The sequence below is a fragment of the Anolis sagrei genome, chromosome 6 (genome assembly GCF_037176765.1).
Source record: "Anolis sagrei isolate rAnoSag1 chromosome 6, rAnoSag1.mat, whole genome shotgun sequence".
NCBI classification, from domain to species: Eukaryota; Metazoa; Chordata; class Lepidosauria; order Squamata; family Dactyloidae; genus Anolis; species Anolis sagrei.
The window spans coordinates 127,426,647-127,444,676 of NC_090026.1; the positions used below are offsets into that span (position 1 = coordinate 127,426,647).

General features: G+C 44.9%; 1 protein-coding gene across 1 annotated transcript in view; it reads right to left on the reverse strand.

Moving 5' to 3' along the window:
• Positions 1-2,566: 2,566 nt before the first annotated feature.
• The window catches only part of OBSCN (obscurin, cytoskeletal calmodulin and titin-interacting RhoGEF), a 289,411-nt gene continuing 273,947 nt past the window's right edge, over positions 2,567-18,030 (reverse strand). The window contains exons 106-112 of the mRNA XM_067470395.1: positions 17,622-17,792; positions 15,507-15,597; positions 12,194-12,433; positions 10,495-10,718; positions 9,918-9,993; positions 6,536-6,685; positions 2,567-4,722 (exon numbers count right to left, since the gene is read on the reverse strand). Of these exons, the coding sequence (XP_067326496.1) occupies positions 4,548-4,722; positions 6,536-6,685; positions 9,918-9,993; positions 10,495-10,718; positions 12,194-12,433; positions 15,507-15,597; positions 17,622-17,792 (1,127 nt within the window). The 3' untranslated portion in view covers positions 2,567-4,547. The remainder of the gene's footprint in view (positions 4,723-6,535; positions 6,686-9,917; positions 9,994-10,494; positions 10,719-12,193; positions 12,434-15,506; positions 15,598-17,621; positions 17,793-18,030) is intronic.

Genomic DNA, 18,030 nt, shown 5'->3' on the forward strand with positions numbered 1-18,030 from the left:
ATCCACAGAACTCCATCTGAAATATCTACAAGCCTCGGCTGGTAGGTCTACTCGATACCCAGACGCATTTGGAACCAGTAGTAGGACCCACACCGATGAGGCATAGATAGTAAACAACCTGGGAGAAGTTAAATAGGGTTTTTTCCTACAGAGAAAGTACAGTTAATTAAAGTCAGGTGCCAGTCCATTGAGGACTAGACTAAGAAAGCCTTGAAGTGTTGTTTGAAGATTAGTTGTTTGTTCTATAATAAAGACTTTGTTGTATCATTAAAGACTCTAAAGACAATCACTTCAGAAAAATCCCTAAGAACCCCTCTTTGAGGCACCCTGGCTTCCCGCTGGGCTTAAAGTATACGTCCTATAGAAAAGTACAGACAGAACAACAACAACAACAACAACAACAACAACAACAATAATATGACATTTCAAATGGATTGGGAGTAGCCAGTCTTCTGCGATGTGATGAATCAGAGCACTGTAACATTTGTCCATTGCTTTTGTAAACTTGGTGTTTACAAAATAATATGGGAGAAATAATATGGGTTGTAGTTTTTTTGGGTTTTTTTCCCATTGGTGAGGATCTGGAAAACACAAACTTCATTCCGAGTACAAGACAGTAAAAACCAAGCATTTTGGCATAAAATCTTTATTAAAATAATTTATTTAACAAAACAACACTGTGTTCATAAATATCTTTTGCTGTGCCTTTTTAAAGTGCATGCAAGCAAAGGAACTAAATCTTGCACATCATATACAGAATAAAATATACCACGAGGCTAACATTCGAATAGAAATAATGGCTGGAATCCTCAAATAGTTTAGAACCATTCGATTAACTTAGAATCCTTCCACAAGACCATATAACCCAGAATATCAAGGCAGAAAACCCACAATATCTGCTTTGAACTGGGTTATCTGAGTCCACACTGCCATGTAATCCAGTTCACTATGGGAGGGGGCTTAGATAAATCCCACTGAGTCAATGGATCCCCTGGTGGCACAATAGGTTAAATAAACCCTTGATGAGCTCCCCCTGTCAGCTCCAGCTCCCCATGCAGGGCATGAGAGAAGCTTCCCACAAAGATGGTAAAACATCAAAACATTGTGGCACAGTAGGTTGAATAAACCCTTACGTCGGCAGGATTGAAGACTGACAGGTCGGAGGTTCGAATCCGGGGAGAGCGTGGATGAGCTCCCCCTGTCAGCTCCAGCTTCCCATGCAGAGCATGAGAGAAGCTTCCCACAAGGATGGTAAAACATCAAAACATTGTGGCACAATAGGTTGAATAAACCCTTATGTCAGCAGGATTGAAGACTGACAGGTCGGAGGTTCGAATCCGGGAAGAGCGTGGATGAGCTCCCTCTGTCAGCTCCAGCTCCCCATGCAGGGCATGAGAGAAGCTTCCCACAAGGATGGTAAAACATCAAAACATTGTGGCACAATAGGTTAAATAAACCCTTATGTCGGCAGGATTGAAGACTGACAAGTCGGAGGTTCGAATCCGGGGAGAGCGTGGATGAGCTCCCTCTGTCAGTTCCAGCTCCCCATGCAGGGCATGAGAGAAGCTTCCCACAAGGATGGTAAAACATCAAAACATTGTGGCACATTAGATTAAATAAACCCTTATGTCGGCAGGATTGAAGACTGACAGGTCGGAGGTTGGAATCCGGGGAGAGCGTGGATGAGCTCCCCCTGTCAGCCCCAGCTCCCCATGCAGGACATGAGAGAAGCTTCCCACAAGGATGGTAAAACATCAAAACACTGTGGCACAATAAGTTAAATAAACCCTTATGTCGGCAGGACTGAAGACTGACAGGTCGGAGGTTCGAATCCGGGGAGAGCGTGGATGAGCTCCCCCTGTCAGCTCCAGCTCTCCATGCAGGGCATGATGAGAGAAGCTTCCCACAAGGATGGTAAAACATCAAAACATTGTGGCACAATAGGTTAAATAAACCCTTATGTCGGCAGGATTGAAGACTGACAGGTCGGAGGTTCGAATCCAGGGAGAGCATGGATGAGCTCCCTCTGTCAGCTCCAGCTCCCCATGCAGGGCATGAGAGAAGCTTCCCATGAGGATGGTAAAACATCAAAACATCTGGGCAATGTCCCCTGGGCAACATCCTTGCAGATGGCCAATTCTCTCACACCAGAAGTGACTTGTAGTCTCGCAAGTCCTTGCAGATAGCCAATTCTCTCACCAGAAGCGACTTGCAGTTTCTCATGAAACAAAAAAAATGGCTCCACTTTTGGCAACGGAAATGAGGCCAATAATTCTACATGGTGGGAAACATTTTCTAGGACTAGCAAGAGAATTCAGACCAAAACTTTACATTAACATAAATAAATACATAAATAAATAACATTCCTTCTAATTATGGTTTTTCTCTCCGTATTTCCACTAAAACCTCAAACTTTTCAAAAGATGTCCTCTTTTCATGTGAATATATCTGGCAAAAGACCTATATTTCTTATTTAGCCACAATAAACAGTCCAGACCAGGCTTGGGCAAACTTGGGCCCTCCAGGTGTTTTGGACTTCAACTCCCACAATTCCTAACAGCCTACCGGCTGTTAGGAATTGTGGGAGTTGAAGTCCAAAACACCTGGAGGGCCCAAGTTTGCCCATGCCTGGTCCAGACAGTCAAAATCCAAGCTCAACAATCTAGTTCTTGCCAGGAACTCATCTTGCCAAGAACACACCCTGCTTAGGTTCACCTTAGGGTTGCGATAAGTCGGAAAGGACTTGAAGGCACACAGCAACAACAAACACGATTATGTAAGACTATGAAAGATTCTCCTACATGGACAAATCTCTTTATCATATGGAAATGATGGATTTAAGTGGTGCTTTTGTATCTCCAACAATGTATGATTCTCATGTACTTCTGTAGACCTACTGGACAAGTTTACAGAAGGATAGAGACTCCTCTGCATGTGAAGATAGGTCCTTCTTGTATATCTAGATAACAATGAGTAGGTATCAGTGGTGGAAAGGTCAATATTGGTAGTTGGATAGTACTCTGGGTGGAACACCTCAGCAAGCAAGAGTCCAAAAGTGATGATTTGGTAGTTGGATAGTACTCTGGGTGGAACACCTCAGCAAACAATACTCCAAAAGTGACGCTTTGGTAGTTGGATAGTACTTTGGTTGGAACACCTCAGCAAGCAAGAGTCCAAAAGTGACGCTTTGGTAGTTGGATAGTACTCTGGGTGGAACACCTCAGCAAGCAAGAGTCCAAAAGTGACGCTTTGGTAGTTGGATAGTACTGTGGGTGGAACACCTCAGCAAGCAAGAGTCCAAAAGTGGCGATTTGGTAGTTGGATAGTACTCTGGGTGGAACACCTCAGCAAGCAAGAGTCCAAAAGTGGTGACCTGGTAGTTGGATAGTACCTTGGGTGGAACACCTCAGCAAGCAAGAGTCCAAAAGTGGCGGTTTGGTAGTTGGATAGTACTCTGGGTGGAACACCTCAGCAAGCAAGAGTCCAAAAGTGACGCTTTGGTAGTTGGATAGTACTTTGGGTGGAACACCTCAGCAAGCAAGAGTCCAAAAGTGGCGGTTTGGTATTTGGATAGTACTTGGGTGGAACACCTCAACAAGAGTCCAAAAGTGGCAGCCTAAAACCCAGAACCTCAATCACTGGCTGATACCAAAGGAGAGACTCCCTCCTGGTCACACAGAAAACTGGGCAACTTGGAAGATGCTGAAAAGACTGTGCTCTGGCACCATGAAATGCAGAGCCAACCTTAAGAAATGGGGCCACAAAGTGGAGTCCATGGCATGCAAGTGTGGAGATTAGCAATCCACAGACCACGTATTACAATGCAACCTGAACCCTGCCACATGCACAATAGAGGACCTTCTTATAGCAACCCCAGGGGCACTCCAAGTGTCCAGCTACTGGTCAAAGGACATTTAATAAAATGCCAAGTGTGCAAACCTTGTGTTTTTTTAAAAATACAATACAATTGTTTGGTTCACTCCTGATACAATAAATAAATAATACTCTGGGTTTGAAAGCTCACTCAGCCAAGAAACCCCTACTACAGAACTGCCATTAGAAACCTACTAAGCTTACAATTATTGGCACACCTAACTATGCCAACACGTTGGCGTGCTTTGACTCATGCCGACTTGTGCTTCATTCAGTTGTCTATTATGATAATTACAGAAAGAAAACATTGCAAAATAAGGTAGACCAGTCCATGAACTATGAAGTGACATCCACCCCTTAATGAAGATACAGCAGATATTGCAACTGAACCTACCTAAAGAGGCAAACAAGGTGCTGACTTGTTCAAACAGCTTGCACATTGCAATATCCAAAAATTATTAAACAGCAGGTGTCAAATCTTTGGAGTGAGCATTTGTAAAGGGAGGATAAACAGGAACCGAGATGGTCTCCATGCATCTGGGAACATAGACTAAGCTTATGTTATGACTTCTTTCTCTTAGCTAGTCTCCAAGGTTCTACCATCTCCCTTTGCGTACTGATATTCCCGATGAATATACAGCCATGTCTTTGAATTCAGGTGTGCCTGTGCTTTACTACACAGCCATGACACCGTACTTTGAGCACAGCAGAGCTCTTTTTCTTTCCCGTTCAGCCATAAAATTCCTCAGCTTGGTGGTAGAGAACGACACTGTCGCCTGCTGCCTCTCATCCAGGCCCGTCTCTTGCAGCCATGGAGACTGGAGGCATTCCGATGCTGTTGGCCGCCTCCTACCAGGGAACAAGAAAGATGGCTTTAGTTGAGAGGAAAGCATAATTTTCCCAAGAAAGGTCACTTGATTGGAGGCAAAGAAGAGCAACCAGATTGCCTAGAAGGTCATGTCATAGAATGCATCCTGTTTTACTGCTTTGGTTTGAGAGGGACTGGACCTCCTTTGAAGAACATAGCTTAACAGGCAGAAATCCCATCCCAGACTGGGATTTCTGTTAAAGATCTAGGTCAGTGATTCCCAATCTCTGGTCTTTCAGGAGTTTTGGACTTCAACTCCCAGAAGCCTCAGCTACTTTGGCCAACGATTCAAGCATGTGGGAGCTGAGGTCCAAAAACACCTAGAGCAGTGTTTCTCAACCTTCTTAATGCCGCAACCCCTTAATACAGTTCCTCATGTTGTGGTGACCCACAACCATAAAATGATTTTTGTTGCTACTTCATAACTGTAATTTTGCTACTGTTATGAAGTATAATGCAGGATGCATTTGCATTGACTGGACCAAATTTGGCACAAATACCCAGTATACCCAAATTTGAATACTGATGGGGTTGGGGCGAGGGGGATTGATTTTGTCATTTGGGACTTGTAGTTGCTGGGATTTATACGTGACCTACAATTAAAGAGCATTCTGAACTCCACCAACAATGGAATTGAACCAAACTTGGCACACAGAACTCCCATGAGCAACAGAAAATACTGGAAGGGTTTGGTATTGACCTTGAGTTTGGGAGTTGTAGGTCACCTACATCCAGAGTGCACTGTGGACTCAATGATGGATTGATGGATCTGGACCAAACTTGGTACTAATACTCAACATGCCCAAATGTGAACACTGGTGGAGTTTGGGGGAAATAACCTTGACATTTGGGAGTTGTAATTGCTGGGATTTATAGTTCACCTACAAATCAAAGAGCATTCTAAACCCCACCAACAATAGAATTGGGACAAACTTTCCACACACTGTGTTTTCTGATGGTCTTTGGTGACCCTTCTGACACCCTCCTCGCAACCCACACAGGGCCCAACCCCAGGTTGAGAAACGCTGACCTAGAGAGTTTGGGAAGTACTTAATTACAAGTTTGTGTACATGTCAACTTAATCCTTGGCTAGTTTGTAGTAGCAGTACTCTGGACTGGCCCCAGAGGCAGTCGCATACTCCATGCCTGGTGGTGGGGTGGTCTACATGACCCAGTTGGTCCAAAAGCATTGGCCCAAACACTTGAGCTTCCCTTCCCTGTTACTGTCGCTGCTGATGGATGGTTGCAGAAACCCATCACAGGAACACAGTAACAAAACAGTATTTGCAAAGGCTTTTGGGTGGCCAAGGAGAAGCAAGGGAGAAATCCCCTCTACTTCTCCCTAGCTACACCCCTATTGATGTCAACACAGGGCATTGCAATAACCAGGAGCAGAGAAAAGACGAATTCATCCACATCAGATTTCTTCATCTCTTTTTTGGCTTTTCCAGCAGTCCATCAGACCACCACAATGTCCCATGGACAGAAAATATGCCCCTGATTCACCAAAGCTGCTCAATCCTTCAGGACAACCTAGAAGGCCCCAGGGATTGTAAGTTGCCATCCGAACTATAGGGACCCAATATTTTACTTGTCCAAAAATATCTGAGCAGACCTTTGCAGGTTAATTTGACTTCTCTCCACTTACTGTCTGCTTGGGAACAGGCAAAGAGCCATACTGACCTTGCATTAATAAAACAGCCCTGGGTGGGGCTCAAGAAACAAGAGGAAATATACAAATACTTTGGGTGAGGAGGGGGGATATTCTCAAGCACTGAGAAAGGATCTTCTCACCATGGGTTAGAAGAAAGTGTGCTTTGGAGGAATGAGACTGCACCCCCAGAAAGACCAGCGTAGCATTTGTTCAGCTTGACTTTCTCTCGCTTGACGAGTCTCCCAAAGTCGCAGGCAGCCTCGGAATGGATGGGGTACTCGGCACTTAACCTTAGGACAGAGAACAAGAAAGATATGAATATTGGCTTTTGTTCCTTTGGAGTCGTCACTCCCCATTTGCAGGTTTGATCATTCATGGATTTTATTGAAAACTTTCTCTCTCAAATTCTCTAGGTCTTCCGCTGTGGTCAAATTCTGCTGGAACTTGAGCAAACAGTCCTGCTGGACGGCCTACAGATTTCTAGAAACAACATCTATAGAAATATCTACATTTTCCAGCAAAAATCAAACCATAGTCTTGCTGGAGAAAGTAAATATTCCAAAAGAGATTGAATGATTGATTGATTGAAAACATTTATATTCCGGAGGGGACTCAAGATGGAGTACAATAGATATATGGCAAACATTCAATGCCTAAACATAAATAAACTATAAACAAACATAAACACTAAAATCAATTATCCCATGTTAAAATAAACTGTTATAACTGTCTCAGATCATCCATATCGACTCCAGTTGGCAGGGCGAAGTTTCCTGTTGCTGCCTTATTGCACTCTCCCAAAGGCTTGGTCCCACAGCCAAGTTTTTACCATCTTTCTAAAGGACAGGAGGGAGGAGGCTGATCTAATCTCGCTAGGGAGGGAGTTCCATAGATGAGGGTTGTAAAGGATTACGACTTATGTATGGACAAATCTCAACCACTTATAAAGGATTATTAACAAAATCCCAACCCTTTTACCACCACTTGTAATAAAATGTGGCCTATTTAAGTAAAAATCAAAAGCTGAATAAGCTGGAAAGAACTTCTGGCTGAAAACCTTTTAAAAGAACAGTGGCTACCAAGCCTTTGGCTTGCCTTGAGGTATTTTTAGGCTAGAATGTGCTGGATTCTCACTCAGGCTTTATACTCTGAGGTAACACTTAAGAGATTCCTTATAAAATACATGCTGCCACCATTTAACTTTGATTTCTGTAATAATCTGCTTTGGAACTCCTCACACAGAGGCACACATGAGACAGATGTTGTGAACAAATAACAAGGTTGTTTATTTGAGAGAACTTGAACAATACAGGCTTTAAGCTTAGCGGTTTCAATGTTGAATAAAGCGTATGGTTTCTTTAAACAGTTCAAAACTTAGTTGCAAATAACACTCCTCTCTCCCTCCAGAAACTACTAACAGGATCCCTCTCTGCCTAGTATTCTAAACTCCACACAGACAGTCCTTTCCTTTCGGACCTGTCTCTCCACTCCACCAGCTATCCTTCCCAATAGCTATAAAATCTTCCCACTAACTAACTTTGCTGACTAACTGACCAACTTCTGGCTTCATTAACTCTTCTCTTCTTCACACCAAACCCTAACTCCTCCTTCTTTGACACACAGACCATAACTGAGCTGTCAGGTTTTAAAACGCACCCTTAAAGTCATTTTTTTCTCAAGTTAAGCTCTGCCCACTCTCTCCCAGCCAATCACAAACTCCCCTTATTTCCCTCCAAGCTGCTCCTAAGCACCGCCCCCTCCAGGAAATGAGATTCTAAGATGGATGCCCCCAGGCAACCTTTTAAAATGGCTACTGAACTTCCTGGGCCTACTTTTCTGAGCTTTTCCTAGCCTAACAGGTAGGGAATTCATCACTATCAATTGTGCCTGTGACGGTGGCAGGACCCAGAGCAGGGCCTCCCCAAAATACCTTAATCTCTGCGATGGTTCATACAGGGAGATGTGTGCAGACAGGTAGATTGGGCCAAGGCCGTATAGGGCTTTATAGGCCAAAGCCAGCACTTTAAATTGTTCTTGGTAGCAAACTGGCAATCAGTGGAGCTGACGCAACATGGGAATTGTGTGCTCCCTGTATGCCACCCCAATTATTAAGCTGGATGCCTCACGTTGGACTATTTGAAGCTTCCGAACAGTCTTCAAAAGCAACCCTATGTAGAATGTGTTGCAGTAATCTATCCTAGATGTAATGAGAGCGTGGACCAGCATGGCCAAGTCTAACTTCCCAAGGTACGGGTGCAACTGGTGCACAAGTTTGAATTCTAGCCAATGAAGTAACCTGGGGTTCTAGGCTGAGCAATGAGATGAAACACTACACTTTCCACAAGTCTTGTGTTCCATCCTCTGTTTTGCCATCTCTCTGTACAATGCAAAGGCAATGTCAGGTATTTATTTTTTTTGCTTGGGGCACTGGCAGGGAATGTATATTTGTTCTTTTCTGCACCTACCTTTCTGCACCTACCATTGGAAACCTTTATAGAAATGCCAATTAAAAATGTGAAAGCTCTATTTCAGCAAAGAAATGGAGAAATGGAGGAAAGGGGCACATGTAGGGATGGATATTTATTATTTATTTATTATTTATTATTATTATTTACATTTGTTAACCGCCACTCTCAGCCCGAAGGCGACTCGTGGCGGTGTACAGAACATAGAACATAAAGACAACAGTTACAGTAAATCAAGATCATGACGCACATCAACTAACACACAACTAATTAAACTAAAAATCCGCTTCGTCTTGTTAGGGTCATAATCAATCTCGTGGTCATAGCCATTCCGGTGGTCATTCCAAAACATAGCACTTAATTGAAGGCCTTTTCGAAGAGCCAGGTCTTCAAGCCCTTACGGAAGGCCATGAGGGAAGGCGCCTGTCTAATTTCAGCGGGGAGGGAGTTCCACAGCCGGGGGGCCACCACCGAGAAGGCCCGCTCTCTCGTCCCCGCCAAGCGTGCCTGTGAGGCAGGCGGGACCGAGAGAAGGGCCTCCCCGGATGATCTCAAGGTCCTCGTGGGCTCGTAGGCCGAGATGCGGTACTCAAGGTATTTTGGGCCGGAACCGTTTAGGGCTTTGTAGGTTAGCACCAGCACTTTGAATTGGGCCCGGTAGCTAATCGGCAGCCAGTGGAGCTGGGACAGCAAGGGCGTTGTGCGCTCCCTGCGTCCCACTCCGGTTAACAACATGGCTGCCGCGCGCTGGACTAGCTGGAGCTTCCGGGCCGTCTTCAAGGGCAGCCCCACGTAGAGAGCGTTGCAGTAGTCGAGGCGGGATGTGACCAAAGCGTGTACCACCGTGGCCAAGTCAGACTTCCCAAGAAGTCTGTTTGTCTCAGCAGTCAAGAAGGATTTCTGTTTCTGTTTGTCTCAGCAGTCAAGAAGGATTGCTAATCCTCTGCAAAGAATGCATTTGTGCACCAAACTTCCCCTGCATTTTTTGTCTTAATGATCCTAGAAAGTTTTAGTGACAACCATAAAGAAGGAGAAAAAAAGACGCAAGGCAACTTACATGATAAAGGCCGTAACACCAACAGACCAGATGTCCGTTTGAGGGACAGCTCCTTTGTCTGAGAGAAGTTCTGAAGCTAAGAAGACATGTTCAAGTTAGGAGAACGCAATAAGCTGGTTCAAGAGCAGATAGTCCAGTGGCAAGAGGTCACTCTGATACTGATATGGCACGGAGACTCTCTGCTCTTAGTTTTAGCCAAAACTTTAAAGGAGCTGGCCAAAGTACTAAACCGTACCTCTAGAAAATTTCAGCACCTTGGAAACTTTCCTTGTAGCTCCCAAATTTTGGCTCTCCAGAGATTTTGGACTAACTCTCAGAAACCTTAGCCAGCTTGGTCAATGGTCACAGATCCTGGGAACTAAAATCCCAAACATCTGGAGCACCAAAGTTTTGGAAGCATTACTTTCAAGTTTAGACTAAACCCTAGAACAGATTCAGTACCTCTCTGACATAAGAGACAGAAACCACTACTGGTCATATTTGGGAGGACTTGTGGGCATTCAAAGGACTGAAACACACAGCATTAACTTGATCCATGCTATGTTGCACTTACAAATCACTGCAGAGCCACACTTACCCATAGTTTCCACATAGTCGGTACACCCATCCAAGGTAATGACTTGGCCTGGCGTGTAGAACTGGGCATTACCAAAGTCGAGGATTTTAAGCAGATTCGGCTCGGTGATAATCATATTTTCCGACCTTAGGTCCAAGTGCAGGATATTCTGAGCATGGAGATACTCGACTGCACTGAGAATCTGCCAGAGATAGTCTCTGACTTCCACCTCTGAGTAGGATGACCTAAGGAAAAGAATTGAGTCAAACCCAACAGTCATCTCGGTTCCTCACAAGATTCAACTTCATCTTCAACTGTGCAGACTCCAGGAAAACACATAAATATTTGACTGAAGACAAACAATAGTGTAAATACACTAATTGTGAGCAGAACAGATCCACTTTAATAGTAACAATTAATCAAGTTAGACATGAGCCAGCAATGTGATGCGGTGGCAAAAAAGCCAATGGGGTTTTGGCCTGCATCAATAGGAGTCTAGTGCCTAGGTCCAGGGAAGTCATGCTCCCCATGCTCTATCCTGCATTGGTTAGACCACATCTGGAATATTGTGTCCAATTCTGGGCACCACAACTGAAGAGAGATATTGATAAACTGGAATAAGGAGGGCAACTCAAAGAATAATAATAATATTATTATAATAATAAACCTTTATTTATACCCGCTACCATCTCCTGCAGGACTCGGTGCGGCTTACAAGAGGCCGAGCCCAAATATATCAGAAACAAAAAACACAACAACAACAACAATACAACAATAAATAACTCATAGCAAAGCAAAACAATAACAAAAACCATGACACATTAAAAAACCTGTGGCAGGGCCAAATGTAATGGTTAAAATTTTTAAAAAATGCTGAGCATGTCCAGGTGAAATAGGATGGATATTTTAGGGATAAGTGGGTGAGCAGACAATTCAAACTCTCTTGTAAAGTGCATTTGGGACAAATTGCTTGGGATACCTTAATCTGGAAAAGCACACTGGAACATCCATGTTTACAAGCTCCTTCTAAAGACTGCCAGTGTTGGGACATGCCTGATGTCCTTGGGGAGGGAGTTCCAGAGTCGTGGGGCCACCACAGAGAAGGCCTTGTCCCTCGTTCCCACTAATCGCGCTTGCGATGCAGGTGGGATCGTGAGCAGGGCCTCTCCAGATGAACGAAGAGATTGTGTGGGTTCGTATACGGAAATGCAGTCACGCAGCTAGGAGGGTCCCAACCCGTTTAGGGCTTTGTAGGTAAGCACCTGCAACTTGAATTGGGCCCGGAAAATGAATGGCAGCCAATGGAGCTCCTTAAACAGGAGGGTCTGGAGAACAAGCCCTATGAGGAGCAGCTTGAAGAGCTGGGCATGTTTAGCCTGAAGAAGAGAAGGCTGAGAGGAGACATGAAAGCCATGTATAAATATGTGAGGGGAAGTCATAGGGAGAAGGAAGCAAGCTTGTTTTCTGCTACCCTGGAGACTAGGACGCAATGGAAGAATGGCTTCAAACTACAAGAAAGGAGATTTTATCTGAACATTAGGGAGAACTTCCTGACTGTGAGAGCTGTTCAGCAGTGGAACTCTCTGCCCCGGAGTGTGATGGAGGCTCCTTCTTTGAAAGCTTTTAAACAGAGGCTGGATGGCCATCTGTTGGGGGTGCTTTGAATGGAATTTTCCTGCTCCTTAGCAAGCACCATAGCTTAAAGGATGGGTGTATTTACCTTCCAGCCAAAGCATTCAGGAGTTCGGGCCCAACGCAAAGCTCCATGATCAGCACCAAGTGCCTTGGGCTCACATAAGCCCCTTGCAGCTGCCCAATGTTGGTGTGGTGAAGTTTCCGCAGAATGTGATACTCCATGAGCACGGCCTCCTTGTTTTCTTGCCTGTAAGGGATGATTTTGGCAGCCAAGGGGTTCCCGCTGAGCTTTTCTCGGCACTGTTTGGTGATGCTGAAGCGACCCCTGATTCAAGGAAGAAGAAGAAGAAAGGAAAAGACACACATCAAGGTCAACCTCAATTCCTCCAAAGGTTGGGCATCACCAGCCCATCACCAGACACAGTGAAGACATCTGCCCTTGCGCTGTGCTACTCTGCTGCTGAGTACGCATGCCCAGTGTGGAACACATTTCACCACACTAAAACAGTGGATGTGGCTCTTAATGAGACATGCTGCATTATCACGGGGTGTCTGCGCCCTACACCACTGGAGAAATTACACTGCTTAGCCGGTATTGCACCATCTGACATCTGCCGGGAAATAGCAGCCAATAGTGAAAGGACCAAGGCAGAGACATCTCCAGCTCATCCCCTGTTTGGGTATCAGCCAGCACGTCAACGACTTAAATCAAGACATAGTTTTCTAAGATCTACAGAGACACTCGCCGGAACACCTCAGCAAGCAAGAGTCCAAAAGTGGCAGTGCAGGCTCAAACCCAGAACCTCAACCAATGGCTGATACCAAATGAGAGACTCCCCCCTGGGCACACAGAAGACTGGCACCACGAGATGCAGAGCCAACCTCAAGAAATGGGGCCACAAAGTGGGATCCACGATATGCAAGTGTGGAGAAGAGCAAACCACTGACCACCTGCTGCAATGCAACCTGAGCCCTGCCACATGCATAAGGGAGGACCTCCTTGCGGCAACACCAGAGGCACTCCAAGTGGTCAGCTACTGGTCAAAGGACATTTAATCAACTACCAAACTCGCAAATTTTGTATTTTGTCTGTTTGTTTGTTTTGTTCTGTTATAAATGTAATACAATTGACTGGTTGCCCTGACACGGCAAATAAATAAATAACCTGCCCACATTTTTCCATGGCTTTCAAAGTAAAATCATTTCATATATTGGTATTATTTCTACCAGTTGGACAAAGAGGGGAAACACCTACCACAACATCCTGGGAAAGGGCTTACCTCCCCCCTTCTGCAATTTTTAAAAAGTTTAGTACTTATTTGAACTTCAAGAACAAATGTAAACAAATAAGAGGAAAAAATAAGAACTGATGCTCAAAGAGGCTCAGAAGGTGGATACCCACTCTTTACAACTCTTTCATAGTTTGTACATCTGCACGAAGTTAACACGAGCCAACAATGTGATGCGGCAGCTAGAAAAGCCAATGGGATGTTGGCCTGCATCACTGGGAGTCTAGTGCCTAGATCCAGGGAAGTCATGCTCCCCATGCTCTATCCTGCCTTGGTCAGACCACATCTGGAATCACTGTGTCCAATTCTGGGCAACACAATTGAAGGGAGATGTTGACTCTAAGCTGGAATGTGTCCAGAGGAGGGAGACTCAAAGAATCAAGGGTCTGCAGAACAAGCCCTATGAGGAGTGGCTTAAAGAGCTGGGAATATTTAGCCTGATGAACAGAAGGCTGAGAGGAGACATTTATTTATTTAGAGCTTTTATAACCCAATCTCCTCGACCTCTGAAGAGGGACTCAGGCCTGTTCACAACAAAAGATTCATAAACACTAGTATAAAAACATCACACCTCATAATACACTAATCCATAAAATACATTAAAGTACAATCATATAATTACGTAAGGCCAAGTCGTCAGAATGAAATCACAATTCATCACCATCCGTCCGTGTGGTCAAGAGTTATTGATTCACTCATCAAATGCTATATTCCAAAGCCAAGATTTCACCAGCTTTCTAAAAGTCAGGAGAGAAGGGGCAGATCTAATCTCCAGTGGGAGAGAATTCCAGAGCCGAGGTGCCACCACCGAGAAGGCCCTGTCCCTCGTCCCCACCAGACGCGATTGTGAGGGTGGTGGGACCGAGAGCAGGGCCCCTCCAGAAGATCTTAACAACCTTGATGGTTCATAGGGGAGAATCCGTTCGGACAGGTAAACTGGGCCGGAGTCGTTTAGGGATTTATAGGTCAACACCAGCACTTTGAATTGTGCTTGGAAGCTAATTGGCAGCCAGTGGAGCTGGCGCAACAGAGGAGTAGTATGCTCCCTGTACCCCGCTCCTGTTAGTAATCTGGCTGCCACTCTTTGGACTAATTCCAGCTTCCGGGCAGTCTTCAGAAGCAACCTCACATACATGATGAGGGCCATGGATCAAGATGTGAGGGGAAGTCATAGGGAGGAGGGAGCAGGCTTGTTTTATGCTGCCCTGGAGACTAGGACGCAATGAAACAATGGCTTCAAACAACAGGAAAGGAGATTCCATCTGAACATGAGGAAGAACTTACTGTGAGAGTTGTTAAGCAGTGGAACTCTCTGCCCCAGAGTGGGGTGGAGTGGGGTCTTTGAAACAGAGGCTGGATGGCCATCTGTTAGGAGTACTTTGAATGTGATTTTCCTGCTTCTTGGGAGGGGGTTGGACTGGATGGCCCATGAGGTCTCTTCCAATTCTAGGATTCTATGATTCTATGAGCAGTCTTTAGCAGAGAATGCTAAAAGCCTTGTAAAACTACAACACCCATGAGTCAATAGAATTCAGTCATGCAAAATAAAGTGTAGTGGCATTAATTCTACCTTGTATTGTGCCAAGCTGAACATCTTCTACCTCCTCATTTATCCTGGTGGCTTTATTTATTTCACTTACAGTTTGCCTTCTTTGACCTTGTAAAACTACAACACCCATGTAAAACTACACCAAAGTGTAGCGGCATTAATTCCACACCATATTGTGCCAAGCTGCACCTCTTCTACCTCCTCCTTTAGCCTGGTGGCTTTATTTATTTCGCTTACAGTTTGCCTTCCTTTGACCTTCAGAGACCCATTTTTGTGCGGAAGTGCTACCAATACATGAGTGCATGAAGAGCATGGATTGTCTTTGAGGACAGTGCAGTTAAAGCTTTAGATCAAAAAGCATCACCTCATTCTAATCTTCCCCAGAAGCTTCTTGTACATCAAGTGGGCTGTGCATGCCAAAGGTATGACTGTATTCCCTTTGATTTAAACACCTGGACGGACAACTTTCTAGACTTGTGCAAAAGGTTCGATGCTAAGGAGAAGAGAGTTGAGGACACCTGCAAAGACGTCGTTCTGTGAAAATCAAACGTTCCGTGTACCTTTTAATCTCTGTCTGGAAGGCATAGGTCTGGTGGGTTGGCTGAGCTGGAGCCGTCATTTTGTCGTCCGCCGCCTCTTGAGCCTGGAATGCTGGAAGGGGAGGGGGTGGCAGGGGAGGAGATGCCAAAGCAAGCCAAGTTGAAACACAAACACTGCTGCAGGCAACAGGGAGACGCATGGTATCTCCTGCTAAGGCCATTTACTGGATTCGAGGATCTTGGCACTACGTTATCATGATTGGATCCTGAGAAAGACATGTTACTGAAAGCTCCTTGCAATTCCCTGATGTTACCGAAAAATGATAAATCAAGGATTCCCTTATATTCTATTTCTGCATTCATGCATGGGAGAGAGTGGGACTGGAGGGCCCTTGTGATCTCTTCCAACTCCATGATTCTATGACTGACCATGATTCTAATATGGTCAACATTTGTATTGTATTGTCGAAGGCTTTCATGGCCGGAATCACTGGGTTGTTGTAGGTTTTTCTGGGCTATATGGCCATGTTCTGGAGGCATTCTCTCCTGACGTTTTGCCTGCATCTATGGCACTCATCCTCAGAGGTAGCGAGGTCTGTTGGAAGTAGGAAAAATGGGTTTATATATCTGTGGAATGACCAGGGTGAGACAAAGGACTTTTGTTTGCTGGGGCTAGATGTGAATCTTTCAGCTGATCACCTTGATACCATGCAACTGTGGACAAGTCTACATAGGGACCACCAAACGCAGCGCCCAGACACGCATCAAGGAACATGAAAGGTACTGCAAACTACTCCATCCAGAGAAATCAGCCACAGCAGAGCACCTGATGAACCAATCTGGACACAGCATATCATTTGAGAACACAGAAGTGCTGGACCACTCTCACAACCACCATGTCAGACTACACAGAGAAGCCATTGAAATCCACAAGCATGTGGACAATTTCAACAGAAAGGAAGAAACCATGAAAATGAGCAAAATCTGGCTACCAGTATTAAAGGACTCAAAAATCACAACATCAAAACAACAGAGGGGAAACAAACAGGCACATAAAATCACTCTCAACAAGGGATTCCCCCCAGGCAATTCCAAGCCACTGAATGCTAATCAAGGTGATCAGCTGAAACATTCACACCTAGCCCCAGCAGACAAAAGTCCTTTGTCCCACCCTGGTCATTCCACAGATATATAAACCCATTTTTCCTACTTCCAACAGACCTCACTACCTCTGAGGATGCTTGCCATAGATGCAGGCGAAACGTCAGGAGAAAAATTGCCTCCAGAACATGGCCATATAGCCCAGAAAACCTACAACAACCCAGTGATTCTGGCAATGAAAGCCTTCGACAATACATTTTCTACCTTGGCAGCCCCCTCTCCACAAAAGTCAACATTGACACTGAAATTCAACACCGCCTGAGCTCTGCAAGTGCAGCATTTTTCCAAATGAAGCAGAGAATGTTTGAGGACATCTGTAAGGAGACTAAGGTGCTTCTTTATAAAGCTATTGTCCTCCCAACCCTGCTATACGCCTGCGAGACGTGGACTGGCTACAGACGTCACATGCAACTCCTAGCATGATTCCATCAGCTCTGCCTCCAAAAAATCCCTCAAATCTCTTGGGAAGACAAGTGGACAAATGTCAGCGTGCTGGAAGAAGCAAAGACCACCAGCATTGAAGCGATGGTCCTCCACCATTAACTCTGCTGGACTGGCCACATTGTCCGGATGCCCAACCAACGTCTCCCAAAGCAGTTTCTCTACTCCGAACTCAAGAGAAGAAAAACAGAATGTTGGAGGACAGGAAAAGAGATTTAAAGATGGGCTTAAAGCCAACCATAAAAACTCTGGCATAGACACTGAGAACTGGGAAGTCCTGGCCCTTGAGCGCTCCAGCTGGAGGTCAGCTGTGACCAGCAGTGCTCTAGAATTTGAAGAGGCATGAGTGGAAGAAATGTGTCATGAGGAAGGAGCATCAAGCCACTATGATATTTTGCCCATTGGCTACAATTACTTCTTTATTTCTTGGGAGCATACCAAGAATCAGCCACTGACGGCTCACAGACCAGCCCTGATCCCAGGACCATCACTCTAGTACTGCACTAACTCATTTGGCTTGGAATATGGGGATACCTTCTTGATCCCTTTCGCCAATTTTCACTTTGGCCGTTGGGTTGCTGTAGGGACCCACGCCAGCTTTGGTGACGCAGGCAATCCGGAAGGAGTAGACCAAGCCCTCGGGGAGATGTTCCACGGTATAGCAGCAGTCGGAGATGTCGCTGGCCAAAGTCTTCCACTCTCCATCTTGAAAAAGGAGAAAAAGGATTTGTATTTGAACCTGGCAAGGGGTTATAATTGCAATATGTTGACAAGATATATTCTGGAGACTAGGCTTGGGCCTGAATTAGTTTGAAAAAAAAAAGATTTGTAATATTTTGTGGTCCATCTATATATATAAAAATGCTCTGTGTGTAATTAGTACCTTAAAAACCAAAGAACCAATGAACGAAATCACACAAAATTTGGCAACAAAACGTCTCAC